Source organism: Falco cherrug, chromosome 3 (assembly GCF_023634085.1).
Source record: "Falco cherrug isolate bFalChe1 chromosome 3, bFalChe1.pri, whole genome shotgun sequence".
Lineage (NCBI taxonomy): Eukaryota > Metazoa > Chordata > Aves > Falconiformes > Falconidae > Falco > Falco cherrug.
The window spans coordinates 90838505-90861042 of NC_073699.1; the positions used below are offsets into that span (position 1 = coordinate 90838505).

Below are 22538 nucleotides of genomic sequence, written 5' to 3' on the forward strand. Positions count from 1 at the left end.
TTGCCTGGGCTTGACTCGCCCACTACTCGTGATGGGAAAGCAAGCAGTTCCCACCACCCTGTGTTGGGCAGCTTTGCTCACATGAACAGCAGTGAGTGTAGGACAAGGGGATAGAACTTGGGGAAAGTGTCCAGAAGACATATTTCTGTAAGTGCTCTGTAAACGTGAAACCAGCAGCATGACAGCACACTAATAAAATGCTAACTGTCAATTAGATATTTATGAGAGAACCTTTGGACTATGTCATAATATAAGAAAGAAATTCAAAGAGAAAGCCATCTGACAAGTGAGGGCACTCACTGCTCACTAAATTAGAGGCACAAAATACCATCTGAAGAAAGTACGCCGATTTAAACAAGAAATAATTAAACATTAAACTGCAGGAACCAGCTTGTTTACAGACTCAGCTTTCATGATCAAAACCAAGTGTTATTCAAACCACATTATATTTTTACCATCCCTAAAAAACAAAGTAACAAAAAACTTTTATGCAGCTCAAGAGTATGAGGTTGCAGTTTATAAAAGGATCAGCTGCCTTTCCAACTGAAAGCACTATACAATATACAAAAAAGATTGAGTTTATACTCTAAACAGAAGACACATACACATAAAGCTAAAACTATAAGCAGTCTCCATACCCTATAGCACTTTTCCAAATCTATAATCTTTCCCCTCACATGCCTCAACACCTTTTCCCCTATGGTGAGCAGATTCCTGTAACATGGAAAAATGTTTGTACTCCTTACCACAGAATTCAGCGGGAAAGGCACACCGATAAGGGAAGCCATCAGTGGTGCTATATCAGCCTGTGTAAACAGAAGCATTCCCATTTTAATATAATTGCAGCCTCTAGAGCTAATAAATTTAGTTTAATTTTAATATATCTGCATCTGCAAAAGTAAATGGTATATAATACCATGAAGTTATAACATACAACTCTACTTTTTTTATTTTTTTATTTTTTTTTAGTTTCTAGTAGTCATCATGGCATGATTAGATTCAAAATGTGAGGCTACTACTGGTAAAACTTCAAAAATACATTTAGTTCAAAAAGCAAATAAAAACATCCACAGTATTTATTCACAGGAATTCAGTAGCTCCTTCACGGCACTCAGAGAGGCACACCACTTTTTATGATTATTTATACCACAAAAAGAATTAATTTCATATTTACAGTTTTAAGCAGTACACAAAATATACTACTCTTCACAGCACTCCTTATCCACAGTGCCAATTATTCACCTTCTCCCCTTCAGAGGGGGATTCTGCACTTTTGTGTCCAGTCAGCTCTCAGGAAGGGCCCTTCAATCTACACTAAGGCATCTCATAAAATAAAGTACCATTACCTTCTGCTTGTGATAATAAACACTGCCTCTTACCAGGTGTATATTTTCCTTTATTACAAAACTATGCACCAAAATTCTTTGGTTCTCCAGCATAAATCTGAAGAAACTACACTGAAACCACAGGCACTGCTCCAGCCTCAGATCTACTGTGCAGAAGCAGATGCCGAACCATTATTTGTAGAGGACAATGTATATGTAGTGTAACAGTAATCAGAAGTCTAGTTTGCTATTTTTACTCATAATCCCACAGGTACTACAGGATAAAAGCTCTGTCTTTGGGGACGCCATTACCCAGAACAAAGCAACACTTGAGGCTCTTCTATAGTGTCTTAAAATTACTTCTCCATAATTCCTGCCGCCCTTGAGAGGTACACTGATCTCTAATTTTGTACCAGGGCTTTTCTGAAAGCAGTTGATCCAGAACATTCCCAACTTTAAACTTCCAGCATAAATTTATTTCCCTTGTCTGAGCAGGTTTGGAGTCTGCTATTCACATATTGGGCTTCACAGGACAATAGGAAGTAAGAAGCAAACAAGCTTCAGGTGTACACATGTACGTGTTATCATCATGATTTTAAAAAAAAGCTTTGCTGATTTACTATCAAGGATTAAGTCATCCTTTTTTTTTTTTTTTTTTTCTTCCTTTACTGTACAAATTGTCTAAATTGTTAAGTGGTTGGGCCATAATCACAGACCCTGTGGGAAAAACACACAGTTTAACAGTATAGCAAGAATTAGTTTTGATTCAGTAATGACAGCAACTTCTGGAAAAAGTGACAAAATACAGACATTGAAATAGATGGCTCTTAAAAATTACACTGAACATTCACATGGCTATCTTAAGAGTAGCAAAAAGCATATAGAAGGTGCTCACAAACTTGGGAAACATGGTCATCAGACCATGCTTCCTCTGTGTTTCACTGGACACCTTCATCAAAGATAATTCGAAGGTGTAAACTCAGCTCCAGAACATTTTCAAATCAGAAAGAGGGAAAGCATCACAAGTTACTTCTAAAAGTTTGCAAGAACAAAACCCACTCTGAAAACATGCTAGATAAGTTATTTTTGGGTACCTGGCACTGAGTTTGAGTAGTGAGGAGCACCTGGCACAACATACCACACTCTTTATGATCACTAACCAAAAATGGTGTGATAATGTACCTTCAGGAGGAGAAGTTGTACGTAGCTGTCACAGGTGTTAACAAGCAATTTAAACTTTTTCATATTAGGTTGGGTATGGATGTGATTCCTATAACTCTCTAACACATTCCAGGAAAATGCTACATCACTGTGATAATTCATTTGAATTCCATAATTTATTTTAAATCACACAAGACTCAATTTAAGGTGAAAAATAATGTGCTATTAAATTAGGTATGTTTGCTACCTGATTGACATCCAGCCTCTTCAAGTTCTCCAGTTTCCATTCTGCAAGAAATAACAGAGCAAATGAACAGCTAACCTACACAGATTTGAAAGAGATAATTCAGTTGACATTTAACGTCTTGTTGCCATTTTCTGTAAAGTGTTGTTACTAAAGAAAATTATAATTTGGCTTTAGGATGCTAACTCAAGAAGGGTTATAGATGGAACTCAACAGGCAGAAACAATAAAATGCATTCATTTCAGTTCACATTTTCTTTTATCCATCAGAATAAATTACTGCCTGCAATTGTGACCCAGATCAGTTGAAGGAAGTCCAAGGTTTTTATTTTTTTAGCACAGTATAGGAAGTGATATATTACCTCCTGTGCCAACCAAAGGATTCAAAACTAGGTTTAGGAGAAGGGCTGTTGAATCTCTTCAATAGTTTTTAAAAAAGGTTAACCCAAGGTCCCAAATATACTGATACAGAGTGGTACAAACATACTTCAGGTCTGCCATAAGCAATACCTGCCAAGAGCGAACTCAAGGGAAAAGTTCAACAATTTGGCAGCCAGAACTACTACAATGAAAGCAGAGACAAACAAATATACAAGCCCCTAAAGCTATGGTGTATCATATAAAAAGCTGGTTCAAAACTGTATTTTCCCGCTCTCCACTAGCCTCTAAGGAAATAATGAGGAAATTGCCTGTTTTTTGTCTGGGGGTGGAGAGTTATTTAAAAACAGAGTTTAGCAGAGTTTGCACTTTGGGTTTTTTTATGTCTTTTCCTAATGTTTAAATTCACTGCCCCACTACCCACAAAGATAAGCAGGAAAAAAATACAACAAGAAAACCCCAAAGATCCAAAGAAGATGACACACAGGAAAACACAATAGGGGCTGAAACAAACTTGCTGCTACAGTACTTAACATCCTGTTGATGGCCTACCTAGGACAGATCTCACTCAGTACAGCAGTAAAATCATTGGGGGCACCTACCCTCAACTTAGGAACCAAACTTAACGTTAGCCACAGGGGTATAGCCACTTTCCTCAGTACACACGGAAAGCTAACCGGGGCGCTCACCACCCTGCTAACGCTGCTTGCCAGAACAACGCTGCTGAAACAGCACGGACCAAAGCAAGGGTCTGCCTAGCACTTCAGACCATCCACAGTGTAGCCATGTTACCCAAAATATCCTTTGGCTTCATGTGAAGTGGAAGTTTAAATACAGCAGAAACAGGCTTCATGAAAAATACAGGTAAACCATCATTCAGAGGCCTGGCTCAACATCAATTATTTTCTCCAAACAGGCGTTCAAATCCTAAGACCACACCACTCTTCCTCCACCTTTTGATACACGCTGTCTGTGCCAGCCCCAAACCCGTCTCAGCTGAAAACAGCCTGAGACAGGAAACATCCACATTTGCAGTATTGCACGTACCAAACGCGCTTTTAGCAAATTGTTCACACCACTGCTAACTCTGGGGGTCTGAGCGCAGGCCCACTGTTATTTGGTCCCAACAGAACCCTGAAGAGCAGCCACGTACCTTAACAGCAGCAAGACATATACTTACAGCAAGTTCCCATGGCAACACAGGGGCAGCATTATCAGCATTAATCATGAATTGTGTTAAACTCACACAAAAATGAACAAGTTTGCTTCCTTTTGCTTCCCAGAAAAGGAAACGGGTTTATATTTCTAGAGATATAGACTCTCACTCATATTTCTCTTATACAAAAGGAAAACAAACAATGCATTAAGTAACATTTTCCTATGAAAAGTGTTGGAAAACTGTCTATACACACACAATATGCTTGAAGTAGGAAGAAACTGTAGGTCTGCTAAAGAAACGTCTAGATTTGTCAGAAGCTTTTACATCCCCCTTTCCCTACGCTGATAAACCCAAAAGGCAGAGCTGAAAATGTCCACCTTGGACCAGGAGCTGCAGGACACCGAGCCCAGGAGCTCCCAGGGACTGGGATCCACCTGCAGACTGGCCAGCCCAGGCTGTACTCCCAGGAGTGACGTGCCTTGGGTGCACATGCTGCCCACACTGGTTTACAATTCCAGCTGACTATCTAGGTTTCTGATACAGTGCCTCACCACAGTTTTCCAGCTGCTCGATAGGCTTCTTTTCTTTATCCTGCAGCCCGCTGGGCAGTCAGATGTAAACAGATCAGGGGAAACAGCAGGGAAGCACCGGGTCAAGAAGAGGCTGAAGATGAGGCCACACGAACCAAAGAAAATCTCACATAAAACCTCACAGAAGCAGTAACACTGAGCTCCCTCAGCTCCAGCTCCAGCAAGGCAGGCTAAGCCCCCTCCATAACAGGAGTGTGCACAGATGGAAACAAGCACCCCACACCCTCCTGCTGCAGAAGGCCATGCCTTCACTTAAAAGCTTCTCTGGACTTGTGCCCCAAGGCCACCCAGCGGGGCCTGCGCTGAGGAGATGCAGAGCAGCTCCGTATTCTTTCTTTCCTAAGAAGGGTCAAGACAACAGTCAAATGGGTAATACTACGCTGCCCACAGATGCAGGGCTGCCATCGCAAATCTTTCCGAGATCATCGCATGGGCAGGCCCGAGGGAAGCTAGAGCACAGGTGAAGGAACTGATGAGAAGGCTGTCATCCCAGAGCAGACACTGTGCCTTTCTGGCCATCCAAGGAGCATATTAATATTTCCCTGACAATTTGGACAGACTAAGTCCTGCCTGGTGGCACCACCTTTGGGGGTATCAACCCTCAGCAGCAATGATGAGAAGAGAAACAATTCACTGGCTGCCTACAGCCTTCTTGCACTGAACAGAGCATAAGAGGTTTGTCAGCATTAGAAATATTCTGCTGTTTCCATGAACTTTCAACTCAGAGAAATTAGAAAGGATTGTCAGTAGGTGCAAGAACTTGAACATTGGTGCATGCAAACTCAAACAAATATAAGTCAGATACCCACATACATCAGTTTGGAAATCACTCTCCTGCACAGTCTCAGCTGCATTTGTATGGAGCATGAAAGGCAAATTCAAAGACCTTTTCAAGAGATCTCTTTTAAGCATCTTTTCTTTCATATGTTAGCTTTGTGAAAATATCTGGAATTACAGCTTAATAGAGTAGCTAAATTGTACTGACCTGCAAAAGTGCCAAGTTTCAACAACACTTTTTAATTTACTTTTCAGCTACACAGTCTACTAGAAGCTATAATGTACTACCACAGAGATAACAGTCACTTTTTAAGAAGATACTTATTACTCAAATAGAGATTCAAACTCCCAAGATACTCAGAGAGACTTAAACCTCCAACAGAGATTACCCCTAGCAATTAAGAACCTGTAAAGATAGTGTCTAAACAGACCAACAACATGCTTGACAGCCGGAAAGCTACAGTGCACAGGCAGAACAAAGGGAGGTGTTCCTGATTTTTGCTTTGGGGTGTTTGGTTTTTTTGTCTGGTTGTTGGTTTGGTTTTGTGGTGGTGTTTGTTTGGTTTTAAACCATCAGAAGGAAAATATGAAGGGAGCACAGAAGGGTGCAGACACAGTCTGAGTCTGTCTTTTAATAAAATACACATTTCCTAACAGATCACAGTCAAAAAGCTTGCTGTTTTGTGTACCTGGAAGTCAGCTCAGCACTCATCTTTTCTGAAATGCTCTCAAACCATTTCCATCATTACTTGAAGTCAAATGCCAAGGTTTGCACTAAAGCTGGTGAGAATCAAGGAAACCTGACAGCTGCAAAAATCAACTACTACAGATCAGCCCTTAGAGACATCAAGTGTCCTTACAAGTCTAGCAGATCAGTCATCACAGACACAAAATCAGTTGGTTTTACTCCATTTTCTATTTTTTATTCTACAATTAATTTTAATTTTTATCAGAGATATCATAGTTTTATAGCAGCAGTTAATCACAAAAGAGTAAAATATTAGCATGGTCTGTATCCGAGAAGTCCTGTTTGTTTAATCTGTTACCAAATACCTTCTCGAGAGCAAGGTGGGGTTAAAACCTCAGGGCTGAAGTAATTTTTGCTGTGCTGTCTTCTCTAATGTAGCTTGACAAATGATCCAATAAAATAGAAAGTCATTACCTCATTGATCCCGAGTAACAACCCAAGAGATTCAATGCATCTTAAACAGAGCAGGCTACAAGAATGGGGCACGTGAAAAAGGAAGAGCTTGCACACTTTAACCACACACGGTTCTAGAAATCCATTGACATTTCAGTAAGCCCGTATTTATAACATTATGTATTTGAAATATTAAAAATTAATTCTTTTTAAAAAAGTTTACTCTTCTTAAATAAATTATAAAGTGGAAAGATAACTCTAAAGAGTCAGTTTTTCATTAGAATTGTTTACATTTCCACAGCAGCTGCAAGGATGCAAGTGAGACAAGACAGCCCCTGGAAAGTCCCCATGGTTATAGTGCGAAACCAGTAAAGACTCTTAAGATACGTCAACTTATCACGTTTCTGTACAAATAGCTTTTAACCTCTAAGTCTTCCTAAGAAAGTGTGAATAGCCTCCTGTACCCAAAGAGAGAAGGTCTCCAATTCCACGATTAGAAAATAAAATCAACTCTGACATTATCTACCCAATTTTGCAATATCCTCCATAGGCATGCCCTGTCACCTTTTCTTTCCACACCATACGAAGCAAGTCATATTTACTGTAATGGAACAGAAGTCAGTGAAGATCAACAGGTGTAATGGTTAAACACCTCCCTTCCCACCAAAATCTTCTACTTAAGTGTTATGCTTTACCTACCTTGCAAAAAGTTGTCTTCAAAGAATTGGGATGTGACTTTCTGTGGATAATTCACGCCAGCACCCCAAACAATCAGTGGTGTTAAAGTTTCTGAGGGATGACCAGCTCCATGGGATCCTAAGATACATCACACCAAAAGAAGTGTAAAATTTAAGACATGAATATACAAACATGTACTACGTTCTTGTTAAAAATATACATACTAAAATCCTGTTACAGACAACCTATTTCAATTTATTTATATGCTTTTTTTACACTCCTAACAATAAAGGCTAAATTCAAGTTGCAAGTTGGGAAATCTGTACCATTTAAGTCAGGCCCACAAAGACATAGCTTTGTGTAATAAAAACCCCAAACCGGTAACATGAAAGCCTCAAGGTGTAGAGGACTTATCTGCTCAAAACACACACACATGCTTAACCAGAGCATCCCATGGAAACAAGGGATGTTTGGGGTAAAATTAGTCATGTGCCCAAAATACACGGAACTGATCTCTGAACCCCAAATAAGGATTAGACTTCCTTTTCAAAACCAGGAGACAATATGCATTGCAACTGTCATTCTTTCCCCAGTGATACAATTTTATTTTTAAGGTTTTAAAGCCTGGTAACACACCCCTTAAAAATTGATAAACCATTACTTCCTTCCCCAGGGAAATTAATTCCCTCCAAATTAACCTATCAGCAGCCAAAAGGAGGAAGCTTTAAAAATATAATGTCTCAAGAGGAGCTGCATTTAAGCAAAAACCACACAAGCTTCAAAGAAACGCTAGCCACTGAACTCCGTGGGTGAGGTACCACAGCAGTGAGATAACCCCGTCTCAAAGGGAATGACATTGTTATACAAACTCTACGTCAGTTACTGCACTGATTATACATTTTCCTTGTATTTGCATAGACACACACTCTTCCCTCTGTGTGTGTATATATTATAATAAATATGCAGGACAGAGAATAACACGTTGTTTTAAGGACATTTTTTTCTTAAACAAACCCAAACAAACCACAAACTGGAATTGGGTATAAAATTAGGAATAGCACTGAGGCTGTCCAACAATCACTATGGCAGACCTGAAAAGCCAGCTTTGCTTTCTTTAAACAGCCCTAAGCTTAAAAACATACAGGTCTGGGAATAAGATACCCGGTGTTCAGAAATCCCTTGAAAGGCACTCTCTGGGCTCAAAAGCAGCAACAACTGCTTTTCTTTGCAGAGCTTGGGAACAGAGCAGACTGAGACAGTGCTTCCTCCATCTTCCAGGCGTCAGCTACTTCTTTCTACTGCATGCAGGAGGAAAGAGCAATTTTTCATGAGCTCTCATTTTAGCAGAGCCACCAGTACCATCAGCATTTCACCGAGACTCTGCCTCCATGAATACCTAAAGGCAGATAAAGCTGACAGAGGCAGCTGTATCCACCCTCACCCTGGTATTCAGCCTGATCTGAACTATAAGGGGTGGTGGTGTGTGTGTGTAATTTGGTATTCAGCTAGGTCAGTTCTCCTGTTCCACCTCTCAGCACCCTCCAAACACACCTTTTCAGGGGAAAGGAGGGAAAGGATGCTGCTTAATTTCCTGTTCTCTGGTCCCACCTACCACACAGCAGGACTTGTGCCAGGATAGTAGCAGGAACAAGTGGCCAAGATGAGGGTGGGTGTGGGACCACTTATGTTGGTGGTCAGCAGTTCCACCCGAGATCAGCTTAAAGCAAAATCATGGAGTCAGACTGAGAAAGCAAGTGGGTTTATTGGTCTTTGCGGTTGTTGGCACAGTTTCTTTGATTATGTCAAGTTCAGAACATGTTCTCTTCCCCAGTAGGTTCTCCCAGCCGTTTTCATTTCTTATGTGTTTTAAAACTGGTGCACATCCCATTCTGCAAATAATTGCTGAAAGACTGCAGCAGTTGCTGATACTACAAGGTCAAATAAAAGCTACTGCACTAGCCTTCAGACTGCTGGCTACAGGCCTGAGCATTATCTCTGGGTTTGCTCCTGGACTCACTAAAGCCAACTTTAAAGTTATTAACACTTCTGGCAGAAGATCAAGCTTTTTCTTTGAGACAGAAAGCCAAGAGAAAACTATGACAGACCAGTGGTTCTCGAAGCCTGAAGAGTTACTCCTATCACCTTTTACTCCCCCTTCAAAGGATCCAGTACATGAGAACACCCCGACAGCTCACGCTGGAAACAAGGAAGATCAACAGCACCCTGGGATGTGTCAACAGGAGCACTGTCCAGCAAAGGGATTATCCTCCTCTACTTAGTACCTGCAAGACAACTTCTAGACACTGGATCCAGTTTTGGGCCCCTCCAGTACAGGAAAGATATGAACCATCTGGAATGAACTTGAGGGGGATGGAAATTGGTCAAAGGAGCACTTGTCTTGTGAGGAGAGGCTGAGGGACTGGGACTTGTTCAGCCTGGAGAAGAAAGGGCTTTGAGGAGTGCGTAACAGAGCATCGTGCCTGTACCCCTCTGCAAGGGAATTTGAAAGAGGACGGAGCCAGGGCCTCACTGCCGTTCGTAAATTGAAACAAAGGAGGTTCAGATTGCAGATAAAGAAAACCTTTTCCTCTCTGAGGGCAGGCAAGCAGCAGAGCAGGCTGCCCAAAGGGGCTGTGTAAAGCTCTACCCTTTGAGGTTTTAAAGGCCCTGCTGGATAAAGCCCAAGCAACTGTGTTTCATCCCAAATTTAATCCTGCTTTGGGTAGGTGGTCAGAGCTCCAGAGGTGTCTATCATATATATAAAAAATATGTACCTATAAGCACTCCTCACTTATAAAAAAATTATGAAATGATTACTTGAAACAGAAAAAAAAAATTGCCAGAATTAAAATTTTATTGCAAATGGCAGTCAGCTCAACAGTAAACAAAAACAGTAAACAAAAAAAAACCCAAACACCAGACTATTTTGCAAATGAGCAGATGGTAATTAGGCTCATTTTGAATAAATACATGAATATTTTTGTCATCTCTGATGACAGACAAAGTTTGCATCCCTAGCATTTAAAAAGTTTAGGATTTCACACACAGAATAAGAAGCTGAATTTTGCCAAGCCCATGCCTGAAGCATCCTTAGTTCAAAAGTATCAGTTAGGAGTTACAAACACATGCACAGCATTGGAAGAGGGACTTAACACTTTCATTGGCTGCACAAAAGGACAGGAGTGTTCTTAAAATTCTTGAAAAAAGAAGGAAAAAAGATGGTCTAAATTAGTTCACTGCTGTAAACTCATCTGCCCTGAATCTAGTTACACCAAAATTGTCCCAAGTCATTTGGCCACTGTGCTCATGCCCTTTGCAAATGCATTCTGTGGGTACCAGCCTTGCTGGCCACCTGACTCGCTCTCCTTTCCTGCACTCTCAGCTGCTCTGCCTAGTTTCCAGCACCAGTGTCCTCTAGAAAGAGCACACAGCAGTCCTATCCTTTCTGCTGGGCATAAAAGGCTAAAATAAGCAAAAAGATTCCCCCTCCAAAGTTTTTCACCAGCTCCTGAACAGATTTGCCACCTTTCCCAGGTGCTCCAGAGCACCAAAATGAAAACTGTATCTCCCACATGGGCTGGAACAAGACAAACTCTGCTGTTGGCAGCCAAATAACACAATCTCCTCTTCCTTGAGCTGGTTTTCTGCAGGAAGGCTCTGACAGAGGTAGTATTCAGGTCTTTTTATCGCTACTAGCAGCCACTAAGGGAGTTAAGCTTTACTCAATTTTCTTTTTTCTGTCCAGCTATGCAACTTAGCTGTCACAGGGCTGATGAGGGTCCCTGCAGCCAATTAACCATTTCCTAATTTGCGTGGGTTTTACATACAAGCAACACTTAAGATATCAAATCAAAGCAGGGGCTCCGAAGCTTCCAATGGGACAGAGCTTTAATTACACTCCAGATACTCACCTATAAACTCAGCTGACTCAAGATTTAAAAATACTCACCCCAATCTGTCATTCCATGATCAGAAGTTAAAATAAATGCAGTTTTCCCATCATTTCCATAAAAACTGTCAATCACTGAAGCAATTTCTTTTATACCCTCATCAACTTTTTTAATATTCTCCTTGTATTCCCTAGGAGAATATGAAAAAAAATGTTGTCAGATTCAAAGTGGCTCTCTCACTCGGTATAAAGCAAGTTATCAATAGTCATAGAATGCCCAGTCCTTTGGTTATAGACAGCTTTATCCTCTAGAGAACCTTAAGATAACAAAATGAATCCTAGATGTAAAATATCTCCTCCTCTAAGTCTTCTGTGAGATACTAAATTGCCACAGCACACTTCGAAGGTTCCTGAAACTACAGTCTCAAATGGATGTTTATTTTTATTTCAAATCTGACCTGTCCTTGGCTGAAGACTGTAATCATATACAGCTATCAGGCAAGTTAAGGAGAGTATCAAAACTAATGAACTCTGGAAAAACTTAAATGCCTTAAATTGTGAGTTTCAAAAATTTAAATTTAATTCAAAAATTAAGCCAGTAACTAGATAGCAAAGAAAGATCTCACCATGCACAGACTGTTTTGAGATGATTCTCAGAGCATTGTTGAACAGAGGCTAAACCAAAAATCTGTATTTTTTCTAGAAAAAGTGACCATGATAAACTTTCAGCCAACTAATTTTCTATTTATTGCTGGTGCTAAAGTCAGTTTAAGAAGTCTATCTTCAAAAAATCATAACAAAATGAATGACACATAAGGCAAGTATGAACTTTGGAATGATGTGGGAAATCAAAGGAAAGATTTTAAAAAGTATGCAAGGATCAAGAGAAAGACATCCTACATTAAAGCATACAAGGAAATGAAAAAAAGTTTTCAAATAACACACTTCAAGATGAATTGGTGATGAGTACTATTAATCTAAACTCTTCTCTTTGTTCAAGGAAAGCTAAAACATAATTCTGGAACTTGCAGCCACTATTCCTGAGCTTACTGAATTTATATTCAACCATACCATTTCAGCTACAAGGAATCCAAGAACTGTTTTCATTTTACATTTAAAACTCTAATTTCTTACATATCCTCTAGATTATATGTTGACTATAACTAAGACAATCTGCCAGAAATCAGACTTGAGTACAGGAGTATAACCAGAGCAAAAATCTGTCACATCTACAGGCGAGACCTGAAAAACAGAAAATCCCACAAAATTCAGAACATAGGTAATCATGGTGACATATATGACCTATTGTAGAAACCCTCAAGACTGCAAGTCTTGTTTCAGGCTCGATAAATAGCATTGATAAAGAAGTTACTGTATGCATTTAAAAGTCATGAGAAAGATATGCTTAATCTCTCAATTACCTCGAGTTTGGCCGATGAGCATGTCCATTTGTGTCTATGCCTAGCAAATGCAGGAATAGAACAACTTTCTCTTCATTCAGTGCAGAGAACAATGTTTGATTACTTCTGGAAGAATTAAAGAAGCTCTGTATGGAATAAGCCATTAAGATATTAAACTGTACACAATGGAAAAAGACAATGGGCAGCCTATTAAAACTGAAATGCAGCTGTTTTCATGTCAAAATACCAGTAGTTATCAGTTAACAAAAGAGAAAGATTAATTACTTCCCGATTTACTACTTAGGAGGATAACTACCATCAGTATAGTCAGTTCAAAGTTTCAACTTATCTAAGGCAACACTCTTGAAGTTGTAGGCTATTTTTGTTGGGGTTTGGGGGGGTTGTTTTGGTTTTCTTTGGATTTTTGAGTTTCTTTAGACAGAAATACCAGATAAATGCATATCACCCCTTCTTTGCCTCCTGTATAATCGCAACGATGAAGCACTCCTAAGCACCACTAGCACTTTACATTTCCATTGATTTATCAAATTCAAGCCAGAAGCAAAGGTCTCAACCTTGCTTTGGAAGCAGGTTCTGCAGGACTGAGCTGCAACTACAACTTGTTTGCAGAAACGAAATTAAACCAGAACAAGTCAAGATACGCTTTACAAATACATGAACTACAGACCATACATCTGCCTTGCACATGTCCTACTTAAGCATCCCTGAGGCAGATGCCAGGGGAGGATTTTTCCCTCAGATTGAATAAGTCTTGACATGGCTACTCTGTGTTAGACCAGCCACATTAGAGCAATGCAAAATGCAGGCAGACAGCTATTCCAACATGATCTCCTTAGTAACAGCACTGCTCAAGGGAACAAAGTTGGGTAGGGCTTTAGTTCAAAGAGCATCCAGAGAAGCCTTTAGTACACTAATATAAAGGAAAATGTCTTTGAATTTCACACAGGAGTCCAGGGAAAATGCTGGTAGAGCCAGCGAACCATTTCTGCCACCAAAGGGCAGAGCAGTCCACCAGATACCTGTGACAGCAATGGAGCTCTTAAAAACTAAAGCTCAAACCTTGCGTAAACAAAAGTCACTGTACCCAGAGGAAGACTAAACTGGCAGCAAGTGTATCACACTAAACTGTGTCAGGAAACCATGGCAGTACACAATCCCACCTTTTATTCCCCTTGAATATGCACAAGCCAAATGGACTAATGTTTGCACACTCACAGCTTCAGCTCTTGTCCAAACAAAATCATAACCAAAGTCCAGAGATATTTTAAACAAAGATACAAGAAAAAAAGTCTGATCACATTCAATAGCACTATAATTATTTTTATGGAGATTTCCATGTCCCACAGGGGTCTGTCCACCTGCACATATTTGACCACAGACTGAAGAAGCCTTCCAGAGCACACCAGTAATTTGCAGGATACAGTATAATTATGTTTTCTTATTTTTAATTAAATAAAAAGAAACAACATATCAAAACAGACGAACAGGAAAGTCCCGAAATTAAATCCTAAAATGTAGATAAACATTAGAAGATAGATATTTTTCTACTGTGGACTGATTAGCAAATGAAACTGTTGTAAAGAAGGCAAAGCCTGAGCTTTTCCTCTCCCACCCAAGGAGTCCCCACAACACCCCAAAACCACCCCACTCGCCCAGCCCCAGCCACCTCGTAACCCAGAGCAGCAGCAGCCAGAGGAGCTTGCCCAACCTGTGGCTAATTAAGAACGAGATGATAAAAGACAAGTGTAACTAAGATGTGGCATCTTTTCCCAAAGCAAATAGTAAACTTTATCCCATGGAACATTTTTTAAAACGGTTTACTAAAAAAACCCACAAATAGGAAGGTCACCACAAGGAGTTATCTTTCGCTGATAAAGGTGGTGAGCAGGACATCAAACAGCAGGGGCAAAACCCACTTGGCTTTGCTCTGGAGATTGCTGAACCATCTGCCCAGCACTATCCTTGTATCTCTTCATAACCAGCTAAAGGCCTCTTCTTTTTGGTACACAGTATTCAAAAAATTTGAGACCTGCTGCCACTCAACACTAGTTTGTTTCCAAGCCACCATTATATGTTAGCTATATCTTTCTCTCTCCATTTTTGTTTCCCTTTTATTTGCTCTATTTAGTAATATTACCTCCTTTGTATATTTAAGCTGAACGCCTCCAAGAAGTTTCAGAGACAGGAGTAAACAACAAAGAGGCTGAGAGAACTCAGTTTATCCAGTCTCAAGAAAAGACAGCTTAGGAGAGATCTCATTACTGTCTACAACCATCTGCTACTGGCAGGGTGAAGAGAAGATTGAACCAGAGGCCCTTGGTGATGCGAAAAGGGGAAACTCAGTTTGAAATGTGGGAAACTACAGTAAAATAGGCTTCTGAAAAAATTTTAAACCATGACTGTAGCCAGATACCAGAACAGGTGCTCAAGAAGTTGTTGAATTTCTGAATTTTTGCCCTTGAAGATGCTCAAAACTTGACTGGGCAGGCTGCTCTAACTGGACCTCCTTCATGCAGGTAGTTGGACTCAATGACCACTACAGCTTTCTTCCAACCTTCTTTTTCTATGATTCTGGCAACTTTTCTATGATTTTCTGGCAACTAATAACAAATAATTCCCTGGCTACAACTGATAAGCAATTTACTAAGATCAGCAATAAGTTTCCCATTAAAACATTCATAGTTACCTGTGAAGTTAATTATAATGTAATACTAACTAAAATACTACAAGAAAAGTTTGGTTACAACTATGTGAAATCTTTCAGTATCTTCTCACTCCTTGGATGGGAGAAAGCAATGGAGAAAAAAAAAAAAGACTACCTAGAAGGTCTAGCAAAATAATGATTTGCCAATGTCTGAACAAAATATGGACTCCATAGATGTTTAACATACATTGTTGGGGACTGTTTGTTCCCCCAAATAAAGCCCTCCATGGAAGCACAATCCTTTAGTAGATCTGATAAACGGTTGCTGATGCATGGATGTACAGGAAGAAAGAAACCAAATAAACTTTCTCCTTTCACAAAACTCCTTCATACATAAACCCTGGACAATTTAGTTAAATTGGTTGATTAAAGCTGATTTGTGCCGATGAAAAAGTTTAAATATTTATGCCACTTTATAGATGTAAAATAAATGTAAAAAGGCATGATAAACATATATATGCCAGGTTTATATCAACTGAGCATGCTCATGCACAAGACTCCTACACTAAGAATCTAAAATAAATCATTCAACCATTGTGCTGCCAGTTAGAGCGGAGCTATCCGTATTGAAATCCATTGGCAGAAATAAACATCACGTTGTGGCAGTGTCTGCAGAGCTTCAAAGTTTAACATCAGTTTTGGACTCCAGCCCCCAGCCTGCACAGAAGGGAGAGTCTGAACGGGGCCAAAGGAAGAATGAAGTACTGTGTTCAAAATGAAAAAAAGAAAAAGAAAAAAAAAAAAAAAAGCATGCCATCTGCACCTACATATCCATTTAAATCAGAAGGCATCAACTGATTATCTTGAGCATATCCTAACCTGTGGTCATAATAAGTTGTGGTTAGACCATTACTGGGACTTACCTCCAAGACTACTTAAGTTCCTAGAACTTTAATAATTTTACCCACCAAACAAAAAAAGAAAAAAGAAACCCAAACAACAAAGAGTTCTTCTTTATAAATATATATATGTCTTCTAATACTTAAAAAACCAGAAATGCATTAAAAAAATTAAAAAAGACCATATTTTTCCTGTTACTTAACCTAGACTCCCAGTATTTTGCTCCCTAATTTTTCTTTAGCACCGACTCAAAGTATGATCTAGGTAAAGGTTATTTAACTGAGGATCATTAGGCCACATCACACTAATTTACACTCAGCCCCTTAACTATTCTGAAGGCTTCTAAAAAACCCAAAACCAAAACAGAACCAAAAACCAGAAAAAAACCCATAATCAATCAGCTCCACACCCATCTGGATCTCCAAGCCACTCCCAAGCTATTACCACACATTAAAATCACTGACTTTTAACCCAGCTGCAGATATAAACCCCATCCAGCCTAGTTTATACTGAGTTTATTCTAAGTTCCCAAGAAAGAACTAGGATCACCTTGCACCACGAGCAGACATGACAGGAATTACCTAATATCACACACATGATATCTACTCATGATTTAAGCAATCTGCTTCTGATCCATACAAATAAAAACTCGTCAGTTTCCTATCTCCTGACCCACTGAGTTATCATTAGTTAGTGCTTTTTAAGAGAATGAGCAACTTCAGGGTGGCAGCACTAGTAGCACAAACATTAGTTAGCTATTCTCTGTTTTATCCCCATCTTTTTTGGGGCAGAGGAAGCGACAAGTGGCCTTCATGATGCTTGGGACCTGCTGACTTCACAGTAGAGAGGGAGTACATGTTAGTGTCTTTTACTTCCTTAAGAGGCAGAAAACCAGGGACCACCCTGCCCAATAGAGTTAAATGATATATTGTTAAATATTTGAGATAAAACTCCGAGGAAGAAAAAAAATGCAGGCAAAGCAGAATTTAGATTTCAGCAAATTGACATTGTTAGTTCTATATAAACTCACCAGTATAGCTGAGAGTTGTTTGGGTTATAATAGCAGAATGACTCAAGTTTCATGCTCCTGAAGCAACCATTGATGTGTAAGTGAAGAGATGATTAATGGAATAGGTGTTTTTACACCAGTCAATCAAGTCCTATCCATTCACAGTATGAAATTTAGACCGGCAAAATAAGCCTTTAAAATAATGGTGCTGGCTCCAAGGAAAAAAAAGTCATCAGTAATGACATATATATTAGATGTACCATTATAGTCTGAAAGAAGAAATGCCATTAGGTGTTTCGAAGTAAAAGAAATATAGTACCACCCTTATATACCTGTGCAGCTCCAAATGACAGCAGGTCAACCTTAAGACAACAGCTACTTAAGTGCAATTGACAACCTAATTTGATTTGCATTATTCGTGTACATTACAACACAAAACCTGGTAAACTCACACATTCAGGGAAAGCATAGCAGTTAAAAAAAGTACATCTTTTCACCTGCAAATCACTTTCTTAGAAAATAAGCAAACTAAAATGAACTTTTCCACCCTATGTCACTGTTCAAAGCAGATCCACGCCTGGCTTCCTAATATATATACTGATTTTGTTTATCGATTTATTTGGCTTTATATTTGGTTTAATCTGATTTATGCTAATGTTAATGCACAGAGAGCAGAGATCTTGTGGAAGAAGTTTTATTAAGTCCTAAACTCCATTAACATTGTTATGAGATCCAAAAAGTAGCTCACCTAATTGCTCCACTGATACAGATATTTATACACCAATACTCACTATCAGCACTTCTTAATCCAAGACAAGCGAGGTAGCATGGAATAATGTGAATAATCAGAAACTGTGTGCCTTGGACTATTAATACTCACAGTGACAGTGGCACAGAAAACAGCGGTCATGAGCCAGCACAGACCTGAGTCAGCTGAGCACAGCACCACATGAACAAGTTACATCGCTTCAGGGCCTAAGCTGCCTCCCACCCCAAAACCAGCCATAATTCCTCCAGCCGTCACAGCATAGACAGCATGACCCACAGCAGATAATGAGCCATCAGCTACGTGCATCAGAACCTGCCACACTGTGTAATTATGGCGGGTACAAGCCTGACAAATTTTAAGTCATTAATATTGTCTATTTCTTCCTCATAATGAAGACTTACCATTTCTGCCACGCCGTAATACTTGTTATAAAATCCTTAACTAATCATATTCAAGATTTTAAACGGTCTGTAGTACTCCTAGAGGGGTTTCAGATTATATGCAAATTTAAGATAAAGAAAAGCCAAGAATGTTTTCATGGGTACTTTATAAATGTTGGGGCTTTTATTAGCATTGAATGACAAATACTTCCTCTAAGCTTCCATTACACTAGTCATGGCAATTGATTCAAGCAATTTTTAATAATGACCCCAAGCAATGTGTCTTTCAAAAAATTTCTTACTTTCTAGTTCTATGATAAAGTTAACATCCAGCTGTGCTTTTTTATACACAGGTAGCATACAGAGATTCTCTGCTCACCTTAACATGATCAAAAACCCACATGTCAAGCTTGGCTGCATCTTGCGCTCCGAAGTCTTCACTTTCCGCTGCATAACAAAATGTATAAACATGATCCCCAGTAGCACCTGCAAAAAAATACAGATGGAATAGGAAACAGAGGGAAGTTTTCTTGCCTTTCTCATAGTCAAAAATACAGTAATATTAATGCACCGGAGTAGTAGAATGGCCTATCAAGAATGACAATCCTGAGAGAAGTCAAAGAAGTTCTCTCCTTATTTTAAACTTCCCCATAATTTATGTTTTTCTGAAGCCTGGATACCATTTTAACACATTTAGCTTATCAGCACCCCAGATGAATGGGGAACAATGTTATTCAGTATGCCCAGGTGAAGAAATAAAGTATGGAAAAAGCAGACAGGAGTAGAACAAATCCCAGTGAAAGCAAATTAAATAGAATTTAGTTTTGAAACAAGGAATTTCACTGAGCAACTTGTAACAGAGGAAGCTACACATTAAGAGCCTTGTTTGAACACGTGTTTTGGGGGGGGGGGGGGGTGGTGTCTTGTTTAAGAAAATGTATTTAGCTTTTGGTTGCCAAACTGAATCATACAAGATAATGCCCTATCAATGAGACCTTTTAAACAGGAAGATATCATACACGACACATAAGAAAGGCAACAGGAGGGATGTAACTTGGTTACTGTACATCAGTCCTAGAGGCACAGTATTGAAAGCCAAGCAGACAACTTCAGAAAGACAATATTCAAAGTCTGCACCTTTAAAACATGGATTCAAAATATAAAAGGGAAAACTACTGGACTATGTTCAGGCATCAAGTACAACACAAGGGCCACTGACATGAAAACACAGCATCTGGACAAGGCAATTCCATTCTGCACGCACTGTCAAGAGAGCAAAGCAGACAAGGGGGTGGGGCGGAGATGAAGACCCAGAAGAAAGTAAACTTCTGAAGTCCTGGAAAGATCTGAAGTTCAGCGGGGTTTAATGAAATAATTTAGTCAATGACTGAGCTGTTACAGCTCAGGGATTCTACTGTGACTATGTAAACTCCCAGAGGAGAAAATGTTCTTCAATCAGTTGATGGCTAGGGAGACTATAACCAATTTGCTGGATGTCGCAATTACATAACACAGTTTTGTAAGCTTCCAGGCTTGTGAATGAACTAACACCCCAGTATAAGGGAGCTGTTTAACCATGATTACGTCCAAACCCACACAAGGAATGCAGGTATTTCAGGCCAGGAAGATGAAAGCTGGCACAGATTTTCTGGTGCGACTCCCCACTGTCCCCCAGGAGATGTTACTACTACTTATAACCCAGAATACTCACTGCACTCTCACAGTCTGAAAGAAAAGCAAATATTTCCAGGCATTAAAAAGTGAATTCAGGAGTTCCAGCTGGTGGATATATGAGTTCAAAAGAAGAAATAAGCCCTGGCTATCACTGTCAGGATGACTGATGGTCTAAGAAGGTACGCTGCTGTGCTGTTTTTCTGCAGTGTCACAGCAAACCCAAGAAGACCTGTCTTTGAGAGGTGCCACAGCAAAGAAGCCAAATGAAAGCATGCAGTTTGCAGACCAGGCAAAGGAACATACCTACTATTTACCCTTTTCTAATTTCTACCAGAGCAAAAAGAAACCAACCCACCCAACCCTGCACTGCTATAAAAAGAAACAATGGCAAAATGAAGCCACACTATGAAAGTTTTAGAGCACCTGCATAGCCTGTAATTTTTTTTTTTTAATAAGAAACCCTACTTTGCAAACTGTTACAAAATATGATTTCTGTTGTATGAGAGGTGGTAGACAACAGTATTCCCAATACTTTAAGTCTGTGAATGAGGAAGCAAAGATGGGACAGAGAAGTAGAAGGAACCCAGAGATGAAAACCTTCAGAAGTGAGCACAGAGCTCTACTGGGTTTAGTGCTGCCATTAGGCTAAGGAAAATAACTGGAGGTGCCAGAAACTCATACACCAGATACAACCTATTCCTACTGCATACCCGTCTGGCACATCATCCCACCCTCAGAATCATTATTCAAATATTAGGATCAGGGACCAAGTTATCACCCTCTTACAGTAAGATTTACATCCCGTGGAAAGTAAAGCTCTCACTCTGGTAGTGAGGCAGGTCCCGTCTGACAAGTCTTTCATGGATCAAAGCCAAGACCAGCAGGAGACCTTTGCTAGCAAATTTTGCAGGCAAAAAAGCGGGGTGGGGGGAAAGAATGAAGGCCGAGAACAGTCAGACACCGAGCTGACAGAGTACAGGCATCAGAGAACTGTCATCAAACACAGCCAGCTGAGGAATGTGAGAAATTCTGCATTTTTCTTGGTGTGCTGTAGGAACAAGAGGAGACCAAGCCATCTGTCTGTCCAGAATAACCCTGGCAAAAGTTTGTCCTGTTGTTCCCATGGTCTTGACAATACCCTTCTTCATACTCAAGCTAAACCCTAGCCTTGCTGCTAGTTAAAATGACAGAGAAAGGGAACCTGTGGAACAAATGGCAACCTGGGTGCAATGGACTAATATCTACCTCCGTTAACAGAAGCAACAGCCTCAGCTCCTTTCTCAGCATGGCATTCAACACTGGATTATACTCCAGCCTACACCCATGACAAATGTGAACTGGACTGCTCACATCAAATCTCAAATTCTGGCAAGCCTCGAAGCAAACCTCAAAATTTTAAGGAGCATTCTGGAAAGAAAAGAGGCGTTTTCAAAGTACATTATTTTCAGTTAATTTCAATGTCATAATCTAAAAATATCGAAGAAAATAAGGTTAAAATTAGCACACTGAACTTGTGTAACTTAAGTAAGTTCAACTATTAGAAACTAACTCTTTTTAACCTTGCTTAAGACTTCAGTAAATTGCACACCAGTTCCAAAGGCACTTCGGACATTTTCTCAGACTAAAACGCTAATCACACAGTCACTGAGATGCCTGATAAATTTAGATTTCATGCATACCTATTTTGATATTGAAAGAGAACTGTGAGCATTTTATTTACCCTCTCTATAGAATCCTCAAACATTTCACTGAAATATTTCTTTTGTGACAAGAAAAAGACCTGAAGAACATAGACAATGACAGGATTTTTCTCTCCTTCCCAAAACCCAGCAAGTATTATATACTCTTTATGCATCATCTGATGGAAGCAGTGAAACAGTTAATACAGTTCTGAACATTTTGGCATGATAAACTTCTTTTTGGTCTTTGAGCATGCAGAGGCTGCTGAGCAACACCTGAAACATTTAAAGGGCCTCCAAGTTTATTTTTGTTTTGTTCTTGGAAGAATTGATAAAAGAAGAGCCTGTGACCTCACTAATTTACAACATGGAAAGAGCAACAGAAATTAAGCTATGCTCCCCTATCTCCTTTTTGGCTTTTTTTGTAAAAGCAAAGAACAAACACTTGATTCCATTCCCTTCTGTATTATAAAACTTCTCTTCTTTGGAAGAAGGGGGAACACCTTTTTCTACTGCAGGAAGTTAATCTACCTTTCCATCATGAGAAACTACGACTCATTTTCCCATACAGCATCTACTTCTTGGATACAGTGCTGCACCAAACCTTTCTCAGTTCTGGGGATTTCCCTCCCCCTGCAAAAGAAAGCTCCATTGTTGATGCTACTTAGAACAAACCATATCAAAACACACAACAAGAGTATGATGTTACCCTTGCACATCC

The 22538-nt window shown here is 39.7% G+C and overlaps 1 protein-coding gene across 7 annotated transcripts in view; it reads right to left on the minus strand.

Annotated features, from left to right (window-relative positions):
* The window catches only part of PIGN (phosphatidylinositol glycan anchor biosynthesis class N), a 106915-nt gene that overhangs the window by 61794 nt on the left and 22583 nt on the right, over positions 1-22538 (minus strand). For 6 of the 7 annotated variants that reach the window (XR_008731328.1, XM_055704642.1, XM_055704644.1 and 3 more), the window contains 6 exons: positions 18844-18950; positions 12763-12887; positions 11402-11532; positions 7474-7590; positions 2734-2774; positions 747-806 (listed from right to left, as the gene is read on the minus strand). Coding sequence is in view for 6 of the 7 variants with exons in the window: in XM_055704642.1 (XP_055560617.1) it covers positions 747-806; positions 2734-2774; positions 7474-7590; positions 11402-11532; positions 12763-12887; positions 18844-18950 (581 nt within the window). In the remaining variant the exon portion in view is untranslated. The remainder of the gene's footprint in view (positions 1-746; positions 807-2733; positions 2775-7473; positions 7591-11401; positions 11533-12762; positions 12888-18843; positions 18951-22538) is intronic. The other variant, XM_055704647.1, reaches the window with a different exon arrangement.